Source organism: Phyllopteryx taeniolatus, chromosome 6, assembly GCF_024500385.1.
Source record: "Phyllopteryx taeniolatus isolate TA_2022b chromosome 6, UOR_Ptae_1.2, whole genome shotgun sequence".
NCBI lineage: Eukaryota > Metazoa > Chordata > Actinopteri > Syngnathiformes > Syngnathidae > Phyllopteryx > Phyllopteryx taeniolatus.
In genome coordinates this window covers 30340394-30359298 of record NC_084507.1, presented here as the reverse complement: position 1 = coordinate 30359298, position 18905 = coordinate 30340394, and the positions used below count along the sequence as shown (strand labels likewise).

At 38.9% G+C, this 18905-nt stretch overlaps 1 protein-coding gene across 2 annotated transcripts; it reads left to right on the top strand.

Moving 5' to 3' along the window:
• The first annotated feature begins 2439 nt into the window (after positions 1 to 2439).
• Positions 2440 to 18616, top strand: slc6a3 (solute carrier family 6 member 3). 2 transcript variants are annotated; one of them, XM_061776293.1, is made up of 16 exons: positions 2440 to 2572; positions 3817 to 3917; positions 4584 to 4794; positions 5229 to 5360; positions 7764 to 7980; positions 8829 to 8967; positions 9243 to 9377; positions 10161 to 10264; positions 10701 to 10825; positions 12598 to 12710; positions 13470 to 13598; positions 13780 to 13879; positions 16083 to 16183; positions 16500 to 16667; positions 16776 to 16847; positions 16966 to 18616. In XM_061776293.1, the coding sequence occupies exons 2-16, from the start codon at positions 3831 to 3833 to the stop codon at positions 16987 to 16989; spliced, it is 1857 nt and encodes a 618-aa protein (XP_061632277.1). In that variant the 5' UTR covers positions 2440 to 2572; positions 3817 to 3830; the 3' UTR covers positions 16990 to 18616. The 2 variants fall into 2 exon arrangements, with proteins under 2 accessions (XP_061632277.1, XP_061632278.1); XM_061776294.1 differs by having other exon boundaries at positions 2509 to 2572; positions 3767 to 3917.
• Positions 18617 to 18905: the final 289 nt, after the last annotated feature.

The window sequence follows — 18905 nt, the reverse complement described above, 5'->3', positions numbered from 1 at the left end:
CTGCGTCATGGCTTTCTGTTGAAGGTGATAAGGCAAATAGTTAAGGACTTTTCCGGATTTGTGGGTGGCCCGAGGTCCTTTATCCCACATGAATAGATCTGGCCTGCACTAAGGAGGAGCCTCCACAAGGAAGTTGGGATGTTGTGTTAAACATAAATAAAAACAGAATACAATGATTTGCAAATCATGTTCAACCTATGTTTAATTTAATACACGACAAAGACAAGATATTTAATGTTCAAACTGATAAACGTTATTGTTTTTAGCAAGTAATCATGAACTTGGAATTTTGTGCCTGCAACACGTTCCAAAAAAGCTGGGACAGGTGGCAAAAAAGACAGAAAAAGTTGAGGAATGCTCATCAAACACCTGTTTGGAACATCCCACAGGTGAACAGGCTAATTGGGAACAGGTGGGTGCCATGATTGGGTATAAAAGGAGCTTCCCTGAATTGCTCAGTCACTCACAAGCAAAGATGGGGCGAGGTTCATCTCTTTGTGAACAAGTGCGTGAGAAAATAGTTCACCAGTTTAAGGACAATGTTCCTCAACGTAGAATTGCAAGGAATTGAGGGATTTCATCATCTACGGTCCATAATATCATCAAAAGGTTCAGAGAATCTGGAGAATAAGGGGCAAGGCCGAAAAACCAACATTGAAGGCCCGTGACCTTCGATAAAGGATATCACCACATGGGCTCAGGATACTTCAGAAAACCAATGTCAGTAAATACAGTTTGGCGCTACATCCGTAAGTGCAACTTGAAACTCTACTATGCAAAACAAAAGCCATTTATCAATACCCAGAAACGCTGCCGGCTTCTCTAGGCCCGAGCTCATCTAAGATGGACTGATGCAAAATGGAAAAGTGTTCTGTGGTCTGACGAGTCCACATTTCAAATTGTTTTAAGAAATTGTGGACATCGTGTCCTCCGGGCCAAAGAGGAAAAGAACCATCCGGAGTGGTATGGACACAAAGTTCAAAAGCCAGCATCTGTGATGGTATGGGGCTGTGTTAGTGCTAATGGCATGGGTAACTTACACATCTGTGAAGGCACCATTAATGCTGAAAGGTACATGCAGATTTTGGAGAAACATATGCTGCCATCCAAGCAACGTCTTTTTCATGGACGCTCCTGCTTATTTCAGCAAGACAAGACAAAAATAATTCCACCTACAAAGCTTCAACAATTAGTGTCCTCAGTTCCCAAACGTTTATTGAATGTTGTTAAACGAAAAGGTGATGTAACACAGTGGTAAACATGACCCTGTCCCAGCTTTTTTGGAACATGTTGCAGCCATAAAATTCTAAGTTCATGATTATCTGCTAAAAACAATAAAGTTTATCAGTTTGAACATTAAATATCTTGTCTTTGTAGTGTGTTCAATTAAATATAGGTCAAACATGATTTGCAAATCATTGTATTCTGTTTTTATTTATGTTTAACACAACCTCCCAACTTCGTTGGAATTGGGGTTGTACAACCAAAACTTAAAATAGAGGAAATTGACAATATTTAGATGAGTTTTTACCTTATTAGGATTATTACTGTGATACATACATTTCGCAAATGAGACTTTGACATGGAGCAGAAAATACAGCATTTTGCAATTCTTGTGATTTGCATCTGAAACAGATTTTTATTCGTTGAGGCTTTATGAATAGAAATGTTCTTATTTTAGTTAAAAAGTTTATTTGCATAAAGTCTCAACAATATATATATCTATATAATATTATATTATGTTATTTTGTTAGGTGGGTTCTCCTGTAAGAAGTATAAAACTTAGTTATTTTTAGTATATGCCAAGGGCCACGTAAAAAATGGATGACAGGCCGCAAATGCTATCTTAAGAGTAAAGCCAAATAGTAGTGCTTTTTCAATGTATCTGTTTTAGGTTCATTTAGAAATGTCGTCTTAATCTTTGGCCAACCTTGCACATGTTTCGTCTGAGGTCAGATACTGTATGTTTTATCTCTCCATTGCTGACGGAGAAGAATATTGATTGAACTCCACTCTGGGGATGGAATCTGTACAACAGTTCTAGAAATATTCATTTGATAAGAAATACTTATGAATGTTCCTTTCAGCAACCTCAATTTCCAGAGGGACTGGATGCTTCTCATCAGAGAGGAAATTGACACTGACTTGGATTGTAAAGAGGAGCAATAGCAAAGCCATGAAGGGGATGGAAGGAGGGAGGGGTCAGAGGGATTGGGTGTGGGGGGCGATGAGGGAAGGTGGGTCGGCGGGAGGAGTTGGGGTGGGGGGGTTGTTGACTGTTCCTCATATTTCAAGGGTGGTCCTGCAGGCAGATCCCCACAGCAGACCACACAGTCTTCTGGTAGCCAAAGAGGCTCCCACTTCATCATTGACTGGCACGTCTCATCTTTTCCTCTCTTTAGCCTGATCTGTCACTCTGATTATTATGATTTTTCTGTAATTATTTGGATTGATTTGGGCTAGTTTAACTTGTTAATGTTGATTATGATTTTGTAGCGAACTGAGGAACCGCAACACGACTGGAAGTAGACTGAGCAAATTGTCCACTGAGGGAGGTTTTCACTTGATATCGGTGAGTATCGGCGAGTTTTGTATCAAACAAGAATTACCTGTTTGCCTACATATGTAAGTAATACTATGTAGTATAATCATCACTTTTGTTTTATGGTAATGTTTGCAGAGGAAATTAGTGAATTATTTATACTGACTTGCTATGAAATTGAAAGGTTGTTTTGACTTTATTGATTACATTAATGTTTTACTAAACACATGGGGGTTTTGAATGAAGTTTTTAGGTGAAGTAAAACATTTCTTCCATTTTTGTATTTCTTTATTATATTATTATTAAATTTAGACGTTACATTTCAGAAAATGTAAATATTCATTTTGGGATTTATACTGGTGATAATGTCTATAATAGTATAAGTATATATATAGTATAATTTTAGTGAAACAAAGCTTGAACTCGTGATGTAATAGATGAATGGTGTGCCGAGCTTATTAAGCTTTGTTGTGAGCAAAATGGCGATCAGCAAGTGTGAAGTGTAATGAGCGGGAGGCGCGTCCTTTTCGACATCACGCCCAATTGCTGTTCGCCAGGCCCGCGCTTAATCACTTTGGATGAAAGGAAAGAAACAAAGTAATAACAACGTACACCTAGTAACAGCATTAAAGTGTTGAAATGGAATTCAATTAGGCTTAATGTAAACCATTGGGGCTGCACTGTGTGTTGTGGTTAATACGACAGCCTTACAGTTTTACGCTTAGTGCTTGGAATCTCGGTCCCAGCCCGCCTGTGTGGCGTTTGCACGTTCTCCCCGTACTTAGGTGCCTTTCGGCTGGTACTCTGGCTTCCTCCCCGTGTACCCAAAACATGTTGGCTTCATTGAACACGCTAAATGGCTGGTGTCAAACTCAAGGCCCGGGGGCCACATCTGGCCAACCACATTTTTTTATGTAACACGCGAAAGCAAATCATGTTTGTCAACTTCCATGATTCTAGCTCAAATCTTTACCAAAATTTCAAATTGTCATATGGAATAAATAATAATGTTGAGATACTGGCAGCATTTTTTAGTTACCAAAACCCTTTTTACAGTTCTTGAACAATAGTTGAACAAACTATTATCCTTAATTATATAGTTGAACAAACTATTATCCTGACCCTAATGAGGATTGTAAAGATAGTTGTATGTACAAAATGTCATCAACATTTTAGATGATCTGAGGTCTGCATTTTTTTTTGTAATCTACATTTCTTCCACAGTCAACTGCCTCTGTCTTCGATAAGCAGACTTATTTTCCTTTCCTCGAAAGCTGAGCATCTTTCCATGCTGAAGGATCAAGTCCCGATAGGCCTGATGTCATCAGTCGTAGCCCCAGAAAAAAACCCTTCCAATGCTGCGGGTCCCAAAGAGGTCAGTGCATTTATTTCGTAGTAAATGTATGCTTCACTGTTGTAGAAATGATTTTGTTTTCTTTTCATGAAGCACTAAATGTGATTGCCGTGTTACCTGTGTAGAAGGTGACAGAACATGAAACGTTTGTAAAAGTTTGTTAAAACGTTTACCAGTACTTTTCTTGACATTATGCTCTATGTGAACACAATTAAACAGTGGAATTACGTTCAGGATAAGAGCTGTATCAAAATATATGACTTAAAAGAACATTTTGTGTTTTTATTGATCCGCTCAGAAAGGTGTTGTTTAATTTTGTCTATTATCGTGCTTGTTGTTTGTGCAGTGGCGTTGAACTGCACTGCATCTAGATATTTTGGTTTCTTTATTTAGGCTAAAGTGCATTTTGTACAGTGCATATCAGCAGCAATAATAAAGCCAATCAAAAATAAGCATAACCATCTTTGTAAATGATTCATTTTATATTTTATAATGATGCTTCCACAATTGTAAATATGTGCCTATATAAATAACATTAATGTGGTACTTGATGTTAAAAGTCAAGAAAAAAAATATTTGATAATAATGTTGAAAAGTGTGTTGAAATGCCGAAACAACAGCGACATCATACAGGTGGTAGCTAATGGTAACTAATGGATTATGCACTATATGAATCTACCCCTGCAGGTGGAGCTGATCCTTGTCAAGGAGCAGAACGGGGTCCAGTTCACCTCCAGCACCATCGTGGCTCCGGCCACATCTCAGATCGGCACCAGCGGTGAGGAGGAAAGGGAAACCTGGGGCAAGAAAATTGACTTCCTGCTGTCGGTGATCGGATTTGCGGTGGACCTCGCCAACGTTTGGAGGTTCCCTTACCTCTGCTACAAGAATGGAGGAGGTGAGTTTGACAGAAAATCAGCCTCCTATATTCAAATAGTTGAGGTGGACATGAAAGGCTGACACTGTCTATGTTTCTAGTTTTATTGAAAAGACAAATGGTAAAGGTGAAATAAATGCGCAAGTTGTTTCTTGTTTTTGTAGTGGTGTATCACCTCCTGTTTCCCCCCCCCCCCCCCCCCAATTCTTTCAACCCTTTCGAGAGATCAAAATAAGGATAAAACAGCAACCACAGCTGCTCTGAATAGATTAGCCCCAACAATTATGGTCACTAATTATAGCTGTTTAACATAGCTCTCTCATTAGATATAAAAGCTGTAGCCATAGTCCAAGCTCACACCCTGTTCGCAAGGATGCTCAGTGCCTCTAAACATGAATTATTGACAATATGTCTGTTTAGGAAATATAACTAAAAACGTGTCTGTGTGTGTACAGGTGCTTTCTTGGTGCCATACCTGTTCTTTATGGTGATAGCGGGCATGCCTCTCTTTTACATGGAGCTGGCTCTGGGACAGTACAACAGAGAGGGCGCAGCAGGGGTCTGGAAAATATGTCCTATATTTAAAGGTAAGATGGCAAAACATCCATAATTCTTCCATCAGTAAATATATTCTACTCGCCCTGATATCAAAATCGAGATGGCTTAAACGACTGCAAACTACAACTACTTTTAGAGTCAATGTCACCATAAGGGGCCTTTGAGACCACTCCCCCCCCACAAAAAAAGAAATCTGGGATTTTCCATTAAACTTCATATTTATTATATTACTTACAAATGCGATATTTTGCTGTTAGAAATGGGTATCGATCAAGCTTCTGCTCTTTTTTTCTAAATGAACAGCATGCAGACAATGTTCATCCAAAGAGCAAAATATGCGCGCTTGCTGATAGGGTGGACATTTTTAGCTAATGATAGCATTTTACGAGCACATGGTCGACTTTCACTTAGCAACATCCTTCAGTCAGCTCTCTGACTGTGAACTGTTTAACAAATCTATTTAGAAATTCTCAAAGGTTTTCTTATCGATGGGTATTATTTCACAAGGACAAAGTGGACATGTTCAGCTTCACAACATCCAACTAAGACACCTAATATGATGAAAATGAGAAAACTGTGAAAACTGATTACACACCCCACAACATCAGTTTCATTATGCTGCTACATTTTCATGATGACCGAGTGATTTTGACAAGGATACCAAAGGCACTTCTTAGTGATATTGACCTATTTATTTACCATTAAAAAGTATTCTTGTATTGTAGCCCATTGTATTGTGTAGGTGTACCTAATGTCACCCATTTTGCATTTGTGATCGGCTTCATCCATCAATGTCTGCACACGTGCCCATCTCGCTTCCCACTACACTGTCAACTCGTCGACTTCCCTTCCATACTTAGATGTCCGTGTGTCTGCTTGCCTGCCCATTCACATGCCAGTCCCCCTCCTCCCCCCCACTTTTGTTCGCTCGTCTGTGTCAAGCGCCGACAGGCATTGTTTATCCTCCCCGAACATCAGGTTGTGGTTGCACTCAGATGGAAAACAAATGAAAATTAGGCTTTTAGACTGTTGTCCTGATTGTCCGAATTATTATTTTTTTTTTTGGCAAACAGTGGCTGACAATTTCGGCAGGTGCTTTTCAAAACAATGACGAGGAAGGTTTAGTTTTGAGGGATGCAATTGGTTTGGATTCTTTTAATTTACTTTATTTGATTTTTAATTTGTATTTTTTTGCTCTTGTTTGTTGTTTCTATGTATTGATCTGTTTTGTATAAGTATGCACATATCTGAAACTGCCTTGCTCTACAAATATATTGACAGACCATCACCTAGACCATCTGTGGCTTCTCAGCATGCCACCAGACGTGCATCCTGTGTCCAGTATCGTCCTTGTCGGGCTGAAGGTGGCTCATAGCTGTGTATCTGCACTTTGCGTGTGCGTGTGAGAGGAAGCGTGTGTTTGTATGCGTGTGTATGCAAGCATGGGCCTCCCGTCTGTGACCATGTGCTGTCTGTCAGGATTCCACACAGGACATTGACGTTCTAATCACACACTTCACACGCTGTCCTTCTCTGCCTCTCAGTGGGGGAATGACAGTAATTATTCAAATGCATAAATACACATGCCCATATTGACAGTAATTATTCTGATCAACAAGCTGGTTTCCTCCCAAGATCAATGTATCTGAAGAAAAGGGAGGATGGAGGGTCGGTGGACATGCAAACGCATGTGGCGCAACTATTGCATCCAAACTTTTATGAATCACAATATGGCTTGGCTAAACTTTTGACGGTGTGTACTCATTTTTGCAACATTACTGGAAAATACATTTGTTGAAAAAATACTCAGTTTTAACATATGATATACAACTGCAAATTATTTTTTATAATAATTTAATTATAAATATATAAATGTAAAGTATCTCCTTGCTGTATGTGAGCTACAGTATATCAGGCAATAGTTACAATCACAGTAACATGAATGTTTATATCCCTTTCAAACTCAAGGATTCAAGGACTTTAATTGCCATACGAAAACACATGATATTGCAGAAAATTATATACCCAAGGTCCCAGATTAACCTACAAAGTCTCAAGACTTGTGAAATATAGGTACAATAAAGAATAGGAAAAAAAGACAAGATTTTAAAAAGAAGATAAAAATACTTATTTGCAGTTGTGAATTTTTGCAAATGTGCAAATGCAACAAGGATTTGGATGCAGCAAAAGTTAAAATGTCAGAGTCTTAAACTGCACATAATATTGACATAGTTCCGTGGTCCTTGTTTTCTTGGATGAATTGGCACAATAATAATAATAATAGTAATAATAGACTAACAGCTCAAGAAAGAAGGTTTTCCTCAACTTGGTGGTCCTGCATCGGATGCTCCGTAGCCTCCTGCCTGAGAGGAGCGGATGGAAGATGTCATAATGTTGACTTGCAATCCTAACTGTCTGTTTTTGTGTTACAGGTGTAGGATTTACAGTGATCCTCATTTCCCTCTATGTTGGCTTCTACTACAATGTCATCATCTCTTGGGCTCTCTTCTACCTCTTCTCGTCGTTCACTGCCGAGCTCCCGTGGATTCATTGCAACAACACTTGGAACAGTCCAAACTGCTCGGACTGGGCTGACAACAGCACCATCAGTGACATTTACAAGGCAACTCCAGCTCAAGAGTATTTTGAGTAAGTTGGCTCAACTTCACCATTTCTACTATCGTGTGACATTGGATATTTATAACTGTGTATTATTATTTTTTATTTGATAACACCGTAAAGATTTAATGGTCAAGACTGCGGCATTATATGTATGCTAAGTATGAACTACATAATGAGTCAATGTTTTTCTAGGAGTGTTTTTTTTTTCATTATGTTTGCAATTAACCCTTATTTTAAAGTGATTTGTTTAAAATTGTGTTGAATTATTCATAAATGTACTTAATTGTGATTCCCCTGGACACTGTAAAGAGATTATTTAAAAAAATATAATTATAATCAATTTGTCTTGACATTGTCATGCAGGTATTATTTTAATTACATTATATTTATTATCGTTATTTTCATCGTCATAATCTTGACCTGTGCATCATGCTGAGATCTCTCCAATGTTTATGTTGCCAATTTTTCATTCACATCTTTCTTGGATGTGTTTTCATTTGGCATGCATGTGACCAGGTGCTAGCCAGGTGCTTTCTCTTCCAGTGAGCCCAGGGTCGTTTTGTTGTGACAGTTGGAGCTTTTCTTCAAGCTGAGCAGGAATCGCACTGTGCTATTTGCATTGAGCCACCACAGACAATTTGACGGCATTTAGTGTCATCTGTCAGAACCTCTCTGGAATAATCTGAATCATACCATTGACATCAACAGTCTTTTTTTATACCTAGCTATAGGAAACATCTTGACGCATCATACTGGTTGGAGAGTTTGACTTCGAGAATCCTTGAATCCAATTTTATTTTCAAGTTGCACAAATTTAGAGTCTTTCAAGCGAAGCATCATAGTCTTGAGTTTCACCAGAATATTCCTTGTTCCAGGCGAGGGGTGCTCCACATTCAGGACAGCAATGGCATTGATAATCTTGGTCGTCCACGCTGGCAGTTGACTTCCTGTCTAGGTGTGGTCATTGTTCTGCTTTACTTCAGTCTGTGGAAGGGGGTCAAGACATCTGGCAAGGTAGGGAATTGTCATTTCTGATTGTCTTTGTTAGAAAAGAAGGACGGCGACCTCGTGAATGCTGCCAACGTGGATCCTAAGATGTATGACATGGTTATGTGGGAACATTGTATTTCTATGTACAATATGGTTAAAGCTGTAAACTGAGTATTTTAACGTGAACTCACGTGAATGCATATGGTCAAAATCTTGCGTGGCCGTCTTGCTGGGTTTGCTGTATTCTAACTGTGTGTCTGTGCGTGCATGTGTGTGTTTGCCTTCTGTGAACCTCTCAGGTTGTGTGGATCACAGCCACCATGCCCTACGTGGTCTTGACTGTGCTGCTCATTCGAGGGGTCACCCTGCCCGGAGCCAAGGATGGCATTAAGGCCTACCTGTCTGTCGACTTCGGGAAACTCTGCGATGCCAAGGTGAGAGCCAAGTGGAACGCAGGAAACAGGAGTGAGGAGGGAGATAGCACTTCAGCTTGTTAAACAAAAATAGGATAGAATAGAAATATACAAATGAGCCTATATAAGACTATTTAGAGCAGTGTTAATTATAGTATCTAAGTAGGAAAGCAGCATCAAGAAGGAAGTAACTACCAGTGTAGTGCTTGAATGTTTCACAAAAATTGTCATTATGCATTAATCTGACAAAATATGTGGACAAAATCTTATGAAAAAATGTCAGAGGCCCCGTTTTTGGGCTTAGAAACCTCAGGTGGCCATGACCGAGCGGAGGAGGAAGTTAAACAGTCAACATGGCGGCGCTCAGTACAACTATCAAATTACTGCTACGATTTAGAAAACAAGTAAATGAAACACTAATGTTTCCATGCAGTCAACAGAAAACCATGTTGACCCAATCCTTGTATTTACTGTACCATACTCATCGGTAAACGTGTTAGCACCTGTTATTTACCTTGCTTGCAAACGAGATCCTCAAGTATCTGCAACGAAATACTCAGTTATGGGAAGAGAAGAGTGAGTGAGAAAAAAGACGGAGACACATGGCAGGGAATTGGAGAATTAGATTAGATAGATGCATGCGCTGTAATTTGCAAAATTACCCCGGTATTCACAAGCGTCTTTCATCTATCGCCGTTGAATGAGTTTCCTGCAATTATCTCTAATAATGGCTTTTTTCCTCTCCTGTGCCTTTTGTTTGCCGCTTCACACAAGTGCGCCTTTTCTGTCACCCATCCTCCCCAGGTTTGGATCGATGCCGCCACGCAGATCTGTTTCTCGCTGGGAGTCGGGTTTGGTGTGCTCATCGCCTTTTCCAGCTACAACAAATTCAGCAACAACTGCTACAGGTAAAGAGACTCGCACATTAAGTTTTGCTTCGCACAGGTGAATTGCCGTTAAACCAGTAACACGCATCAGCCAGTACTAATTCACGAAATAATGAATATATTTATTTTTTGATCTGTTTATCTTTCTAGTAGCAGATTCTTAACACTGTATCTGCTTCAGGATTCATCCTTGTTCTGTGGTAATGCACATTATTTCATTGTGGACTGTTAGAACCCAGTTTATGCCCGCTTATTTAAGAATTTTGGCGGTTAAAAAATAACACACACATACACTGTTTATCAATTCATATAATTCATGCAGTGGCAGTTATAGCCAACTGACTAGTTGTGTTAAGACGATATTGGACTAATTAAAAGGAATTCTGCATTCTGTCTTTTCATATTCAATCTTCATCTGAGCTGATCTGATTTTTTTATTCCCCCCCCAATGATGCAGAGACGCCATCATCACCAGCTCCATCAACTCTTTGACCAGCTTCTTCTCTGGCTTTGTTGTATTCTCCTTCCTTGGCTACATGTCATACAAGCACAATGTGACTCTGGACAATGTCGCTAGAGATGGTATGCTGCTGTTGGGTTAAATATATATACAGTATGTGTGCAGATATGTATATGAATGACTGAAAGAGTCACTGAACTTGAGACACCTCAGAAAGCGCAGTTGTGCCTTTTAGATGACTGTGCCTCCCTAGTATCAAAAGGGACCTGGAAAGTGAGTGATGTGAATGTCGAGGATGCTGTAAGGGTTCACATTTTAACAAAAAATATTATTTAAAACAAATAAAAAATAAAGAAGGTAAGTTGAAAATCTTTTATTAGTTCCTTTGTCGGCATGGTGATCGACTGGTTAGCACATCCGCCTCACAGTTCTGCGTGCCTGCATAGGTTTTCTCCGGGCACTCCGGTTTCCTCCCACATCCCAAAAACATGCGTGGTAGGTTGATTGGAGACTACGAATTGCCTGTAGGTGTGAATGTGAGTGCGAATGTTTGTTTCTATGTGCCCTGCAATTGGTTGGCGACCGGTTCAGGTTGTACCCCGCCTCCCGCCCGAAGATAGCTGGGATAGGCTCCAGCACGCCCGCGACCCGCGTGAGGATAAGCGGTAAAGGACTTGCATGGATAGTTCCTTTGTTTTTGGTAACACTCAAAATGTCATAGAAGCATCAGACAGGCAGGTCACTTACATAAGCGGTCTCGGCAGCCTCGTCATTGTTGCTAGCTCATAAGTCCAATTGTCTTCTACAAATTGCACTGTAATGTTGTTGTGATGTTTTCAAACACAATCCTATGTCAAATGACTGTGTCGTAATGGACTGAGACAGCGGCCTTGAAAAGCAGCAGCGAACAATTGGTGTTATCGCTGAACGACCTGCTGCCTGTCCAAACATCATAAATCCAACTGCTGATACTGTACGTTTACTGTGTCACGGTAATTGAAAGTAATTTAGTTGGAGCACCAAATTTTGATGTGCAACATTCTCACATGGGCATTTTTGCACAGATGTTTCATTTCATCATTACTGCTATCACCAAGACAAGATGCAGGAGTTTTGGGGAATGACCCGTGGTAATGTAACAGCGGTAGGTTTGTAAAAAGTCTTTAAAACACCTGACAGATGACTGAAGCAAAACTTAAGGACTCAGGTAAAATTATAAATCTGGCCCAGTAGCCTTCCTGTAAACATTTTTCTTGTCTCGCTCACCAGATGAATTGATGAAAATATTATCCAAAGCTAACGGTGTTGGTCCATGTGTTGCTAACCGTCTGAACTTCACTCAAGTTACAATCTTTGCTTGCTTGGAAACTGTTTCTGTGAATTGTCAACAGTTTACCTGAGCTGTCCATGGTGCTGAAATCACAGATGACTATTTTTATTTGTCATACATACCAGCATGATTACATGATAAACTCTATTTGAATTTAACTTCTTCAAAAAATAATCATTAACGTGACCAAATTTGAATCTTTTAGAAATTCTGCCTTTACTAACAAATAATAATGGCACTTTCAAAGAGCTATTGATTTAACATCCTGTAACATACTGTCTGCTGCCAATTTTTTTTTTTTTACCTCGCTTATTTTTTTATTACCACTGCATTTTTGGTTACAGTTCGTGTACTGGATCTCAACTGATACTGTAACTGTAACTACTGTTGTGGATAGAAGTGACGGACAGTGTAGTATAAGTGGTGCGATATCCTGTACTTACTTGAATTGTAATTCATGGAAAATTACTTTATGCCTGTTAACTACACTTACAAGTGAATCTTAGTTTTAGAGTACTTGTTTATTTATAAGGATGTTGTTTTTTTCCCATTTCTGCTATTTAGGGTCTGGATTGGTGTTTGTTATTTACCCAGAAGCCATTGCCACATTACCCGGGTCATCAGTGTGGGCAATAATCTTCTTCATCATGCTTTTGACACTTGGCATCGACAGCGCTGTGAGTATACGGTCGCCTTCCTTTACGACGACCATCTGACAGCATAATACGATATCTTCCTTATTTTCTGCCTACCACGTCTACAACTTGGGACTTTATAATTGAAGACAGCACATCTGCCTGTCTTCCCATGTCTTTCATGCACCACACTAAAAGTTACTTATACGGAACAGGGATGACGGTCGGCAGTTTGGGACCTGGTGACCATAGTAATAGGGTGGGAGGCGGGTTATAACAAGGCACATGGCGTCGTGACTCCTGGAGCCTGGCGCCCTCCGATTTGGGGGATATTTGGGGCACACTCCCCAATTGCACAGAAAAAGTATTCCAGCATTTAAAAAAAAAAAAAAAAAAAAAAGGCAAACAGATCCAGCATTCTGCATGACCAAGCAGACAAACAGGACCGGTTAAGAAAAAAAGGTTTCCATATGATAGTCAAAATGTTTTTTAACGTATTATTATGAATGAAGTTTATAATTGCTAATCTGATGCATTTTCACATGACACAAAATGCATTTCACCCCTGGCTTGTCTCATTTTTAACTAACTTTAATTTAGAAAAATATCAGTTTGCCTCCACCTAGATCCTGCTTATTTTGCTTTGGGTGACGGCAATATCCTTATGCTGTACATCATCTTTCAAATAACGGTAGCCAATATATTATTATTAACTTTATATTTGAATATGATGATATGACATTAGTAGTGCATTTGTGCAGCAACGTAAAAGCTTCCGTGCGTATTCTCCTCTTCTCCTAGATGGGTGGGATGGAGTCTGTCATTACGGGTGTGATTGATGAGTTCAAATGCCTCCACAAGCATCGGGAGCTCTTCACCCTCTTCATTGTGGTCGCCACCTTCCTCATCTCTCTCTTCTGCGTTACAAACGCAAGTATCATCACACCGACACTGTCATGTTGTGTATTATCTCCACAATTGATTTTTTTTTAAATGTTTATTTTTTTCTGTAACTGTTTTAATCTAATGAAATGAGAACACTAGGAGTTATGTAAGTGAGCTCTTTCTACTGTAATAAACATTACAAGCGACTTTGTGTCTGTCGTTCCAGGGTGGGATTTACGTGTTTACTCTGTTGGACCACTTTGCAGCAGGGACGTCCATTCTGTTTGGAGTGCTTATTGAAGCCATCGGTATTGCATGGTTTTACGGTGAGAGCAACTGAGAGATGGAGTGATGGGAGGGGGGCGGGGGGAGATGATTCATGTTGTCGTGGCGAGCAATGCTAATGTTATATTAGGGCTGTGATGAGAAATCTGTCTGTATGGATGCGCTGTGACTCCATGTGACCTAGTTCCATTTGGCCTAAGTGTAAAGAAACGGAAATGTCAACACACACGAACGTTTTTTTTAATTTTTTGCCTCTTCAGTCTCTGGCCTCCTCAATGTGCATCCTGGCTGGGACATAATCTGTCTATTAAATGATCATTATCATGTTGTCATCTTGTGAGGTCCATTGTAAGGCTCCAGGAAATTACAGTCAATATTGACTCGCTTATTTGGAATATGTCACAGTTATACCTTACAAACAACAAGTTGAAAAGATAAAGAACAAAGTTGTTACTTGCTGGAAATTGTAAGCGGGAAACGGAAACAAGCTTTCATCGTGAAAAGTTGTCAACATTAGATAACAAATGATACAACAGAATAATCATAATCTGACTCATAATTAATAATAAATCTGACCTCGTGTGTATTATGCCATTGAAGTACATATCAATAAAACAAAAGGAATTTTCATTTTCTTTTTTTTAATTAAAGGAAAAATAAATCTACATACTGAAGGAAAATTTGTTCCAGTGAAATTTTGTGCAATTATTATTATTATTGTTATTTAAACAATTGGAAATACAGGCACAAAGATATTAATATGTTAGCTGCTAAGGATACAATTATTAAGGTTCGATTTCTGTACATTAATAACCGTGTTGTGGTTTGCAATTGCAGTTGCAATTATTTTGAATCCTTCTGGTCGTCTCTGCCAGTGTTACTTTGTGTTACCCAGCAGTGGGAGTCCCGTTTAGGTAGCTGCGTGTGGGACACAGGGAATTCCCATTTGTCATGAACTACTCAGCTGGCTGATAAGTCAGGTGACCTCAACTCACATTTTGCTACTCAATTTTACACAGGTCACCCGCATTGTTACATGCAGTTTAGCTTGATTTGTACGCACCACATCTGTACTATATCGCCGTTCTTTTGACTACAAGAGGTAGCGAGGTCTTCTCGAGTAAGAAAACTGTCAAATGTATTTTAATTGAGTACAATAATTGATAATACAGCTTACATCTGTGTTGTTTTCATTCGGGGTCGTAGTGGGTTCTTTGATTCTGCCATTCAGGATGACCTCACAAGAAGAAAGCCTAATTACCAAATTTTGAACTAGTGGGCTGTAATTTATCTTACCCTACTGCTCATGCACAAACAGTTAAGAACTAGTTATATATATGTATATTTTTTAATATATATATATATATATATTTATTTATTATTTTATTTTTTTAATTTGTATTTATTTATGTATTTTTTTTACAGTGTGTGCATCTGACTGACCCCATTTTTTTCACAGCAACTTGCAAAAATTATCATAAAAATAATCTGAGAGTCGGGGGAAAAAAAGACTGACTTGAACTTGCGTCTCGGGTTACTTTTCACGTGTCCGTCCAGCTCATTGTGAGGACTTAATACGAACGCGGCCTGAGGCGGCGCGGTCTGTAGATTGGCCCACTTTGGCGGGGTTCGACCTTGGCAGGCCTGATAAATCAAGCCTGAGGCCTCGGTGAGCCTTTCCCCCCCCCCCCCTTTTCTCATAGCTTTGACAAGAACCTTTGAACCCTGGCCACTGTGGTCTTTCGTTCTGGTGTCCAGCTCAATAAAAACCTCAGCAGCGAGAGATGCCTTCTGGGAAGGAAAGCTGGGGGGGGGGGGTGAACTGTTGTTGCACTGTATTGTAAATTATAATTGTATCTTTTTTTTATATACAATTCCGAAATTTACTATTTACAATTTTGAGACACTTTTTGAACATTTGAATTTTAAAGGGTTTCTTTCAAAAGGTTGATGGACTATTTAGCAGACAACTAATGATACTGTGTGCATACAGTGTGTTAGGGAGCAAAAGAAGAGTCCGTTTAAGCTGTTAGTTAAGTTGTGCATGACAAAGTCCAAGTAAGATAGTGCTTACATTTTTTTCCCCAGTGAAATTCTCATGTTGAACATGATGAATCCACGCTGACACGCAATAAAATGTAACTCTGAGTTCGTCCTGGCGTCAACGCTAGGTCGGTGTGTGTTTTTCAATTTGTCATACACTAAGTTATTGGACAAATTGTGAGTGTTTTGCCGGTGTTCCAGGTGTGGACCGTTTCAGTGACGACATCGAGGAGATGATAGGTCAGCGGCCAGGCAGATACTGGAGGCTGTGTTGGAAATTTGTCAGCCCTTGCTTCCTCCTGGTGAGCATCTCTCCTTACATCGTTTTAAACCATCAATTTCTTTCTTTTTTTTTTTTTTTTTGATGATCTTTTTCACAGGACGTAGTAAAATAATAAATAGGACACATACAATTAGCAGTTTTATGCAAAAAAATAAAAAGAGTAAATATGCTGCAAATTCAATGACTATTTTCAATTCCTCAAACTGTGAAATGTCTTGCAACTCTGTTGTGCATAATAATATTGCGTAATCAATCAACACAGAATACATGTTTTTTGGGGATGCGATTTTATCGGATTACTTGAATGCTTTCTCTAAAACAAACTTCTCTCTTAGTTTATGGTGGTGGTGAGCTTTGCGACATTTAACCCTCCCAACTACGGCACCTACACCTTTCCTCCGTGGGCGAACAGGCTGGGATGGTGCCTGGCCACTTCATCCATGTCCATGGTGCCGCTTTACGCCATCTACAAACTTTGCAGCCTACCTGGAAAGTTTTGTGACGTAAGCCCGCGCCGCCGAGCATCTCTGTCAAATGTCATTCGTGTTTGTGGAATAGTTACACCCCGCTTTATTTTCTCCATAATATTGTCCACCTTTCTACCGGAGCAGAGACTGGCTTACGCCATCACCCCGGAGACAGAACATCATTTGGTGGACAATGGAGAGGTTCGTCAGTTCACAGTAAGTGCTGATTTGTGCTTGTCACGTTGTGATTATTGTACTGTATATAACTGGTTAAGTGGTCTGTTGGCTGTCGTTAATTTGTTTATTTCATTGCCTTATTTTGTCCCCCCCATAGCTTCATCACTGGCTGGTTGTCTGAATGCTAAAGTGAAAATCGATAAGAAGGAAGGGGGTGATGAATGCATGCACAGCAAAGGTCTGAAACGTGAAGATGAAGAAGATGAGGTGAGAGGGAGGGGTCGAATGCAGGAGAAATTTGAAAGTGCCATGAAAAATCTTGTAAGAAATCGTAGTGTGATTTTAATTTCAACTGTGTGAAGATGTGCGTAAACCCGTTTTGGTTTGACATCAGTGAACTGGAAACTGGTACTGTGCTGTTTAACCTGCAACTTTTCAGAAAATACAATAGTCCTCAAAGAGATGCTGCGTAACTTTTCAGCTTGTCGCTTATCTTCACTTTGCACGTGATAGTTTTATTAACTTCATATATCTTATAATAATAACTCAAATGTGAGGTAAACTCATTGTGGGATGCAAAAGGTACCACTAATAATGCTATCATAAATATTTGCAGTAGAATGGATGGTAAAATATTACATTTTGTCGGTGTTCTTAAAAAACAAAACTATTGGCAGGCATTTGGATTACCGATAAGCTTGATTAGATTTTATTTTTTTTTTCAAAATGATGATAATAGTCGAAAAATGATGAAGTATTAAGAATCGTTTAGTCACAATTTAGGGATAAAACCTGTCAAGTGTTGAGTCGAACATTCAGAAATATTTACAACAAGCCTACATCGTATTTATTCAATTAATGTACTGTCTTCTTATAATGACTGTTAAAACACATGCAACTGTTTACATTCAAAGGCTTTACAGGAAAGCAAGTATATCAACAAAAAATATTGAGCTAAAACAACACTAAAATGATCAAAAATACATACATAGCACAATATCAAATGTCATCCAATATTAGGGCAACACTGAAAAAGAAAATACTGTTATACTATAAGATCATAGAATAATGACAATAAAGTTGAAATATAGATTATATTTCAAGGGTCCCCGATACAAATATACGAATGATATTTCAACTTTATTGTCGTAATTCTCATCATTTATAAGAATACAGTAACGATTCTGCAAAGAAATGCAGTAATATTATCAGGATAAAATCATTATATTATGAGAGGGGAAAAAAATGGTAATTTTCCCCGAATTAAATTGTAATATTACGTGCCTAAATAAGATGAGGACTATTGAGGAGCATGTCAAGTTCCAATTTTGAATGTTTGGCACATGGAGAGCATCATAAGTCGCAAGTTTCACACGATTCGTGTCCCGAGACTGAATGGACACAAATCGGCTCATTTGTGAGGAAGTCACAATAAATGTCATAACCGACTGTCAATATAACAAAAATATATATGACTGTAGCATGAAATATGATATCTGCAACCGTACTTTGTTGATATAACACACCCATCAACCAGACTGTTGATTTCCACAACCAAAGAGTCACAAAACTCTAGATTGAACTTTAAGCGAGCTCCTGCATTCTCGCGGTGAATTGTTAATGTTGAATATTCCAGCTCTAATTTGAAAAGTGTATGTTTCGATCAAAAGAAGCATGAAGCATTTAATTGTACTCATCGAATAACACGAATAAGACTGTTTAAAGGCTGCTCTTTGCTCGTCTGCAAAAGGATGGTGTGAAATGTAAATTATGGGGTCAATTATGTATAGATATGTACCTATGAATTCATGTATCGATGAGAGATTTTATTGTATTGTATTTTATGATAGTTATGATAGATGACGAGTTTATTCATGGTATATACAGTATGTATGTATACAGTATTTACTTTGTTACTGTGAAGTTGATACATATTAGCCTGAAGGATCTTAATGACAATTACATGGATAATCCAAATAAGCTTTTGTCTGACCTAAAACCTGAACGAAATCCTCTTTCAAATATTTCAACAATGACTTTTTTTTTGGTGGTTTAACATTGTGCTGCATTCAATCAACACATTAAAGAGTTCAAAGG

Excerpts from the sequence above, each read along its gene's own strand:
- slc6a3 (XM_061776293.1), top strand. The coding sequence starts at position 3,831 with ATGCTGAAGGATCAAGTCCCGATAGGCCTGATGTCATCAGTCGTAGCC. Across the intron at positions 8,968-9,242 it reads GGGTCAAGACATCTGGCAAG|GTTGTGTGGATCACAGCCAC; the intron begins GTAGGGAATTGT and ends TGAACCTCTCAG. Across the intron at positions 10,265-10,700 it reads TTCAGCAACAACTGCTACAG|AGACGCCATCATCACCAGCT; the intron begins GTAAAGAGACTC and ends CCAATGATGCAG.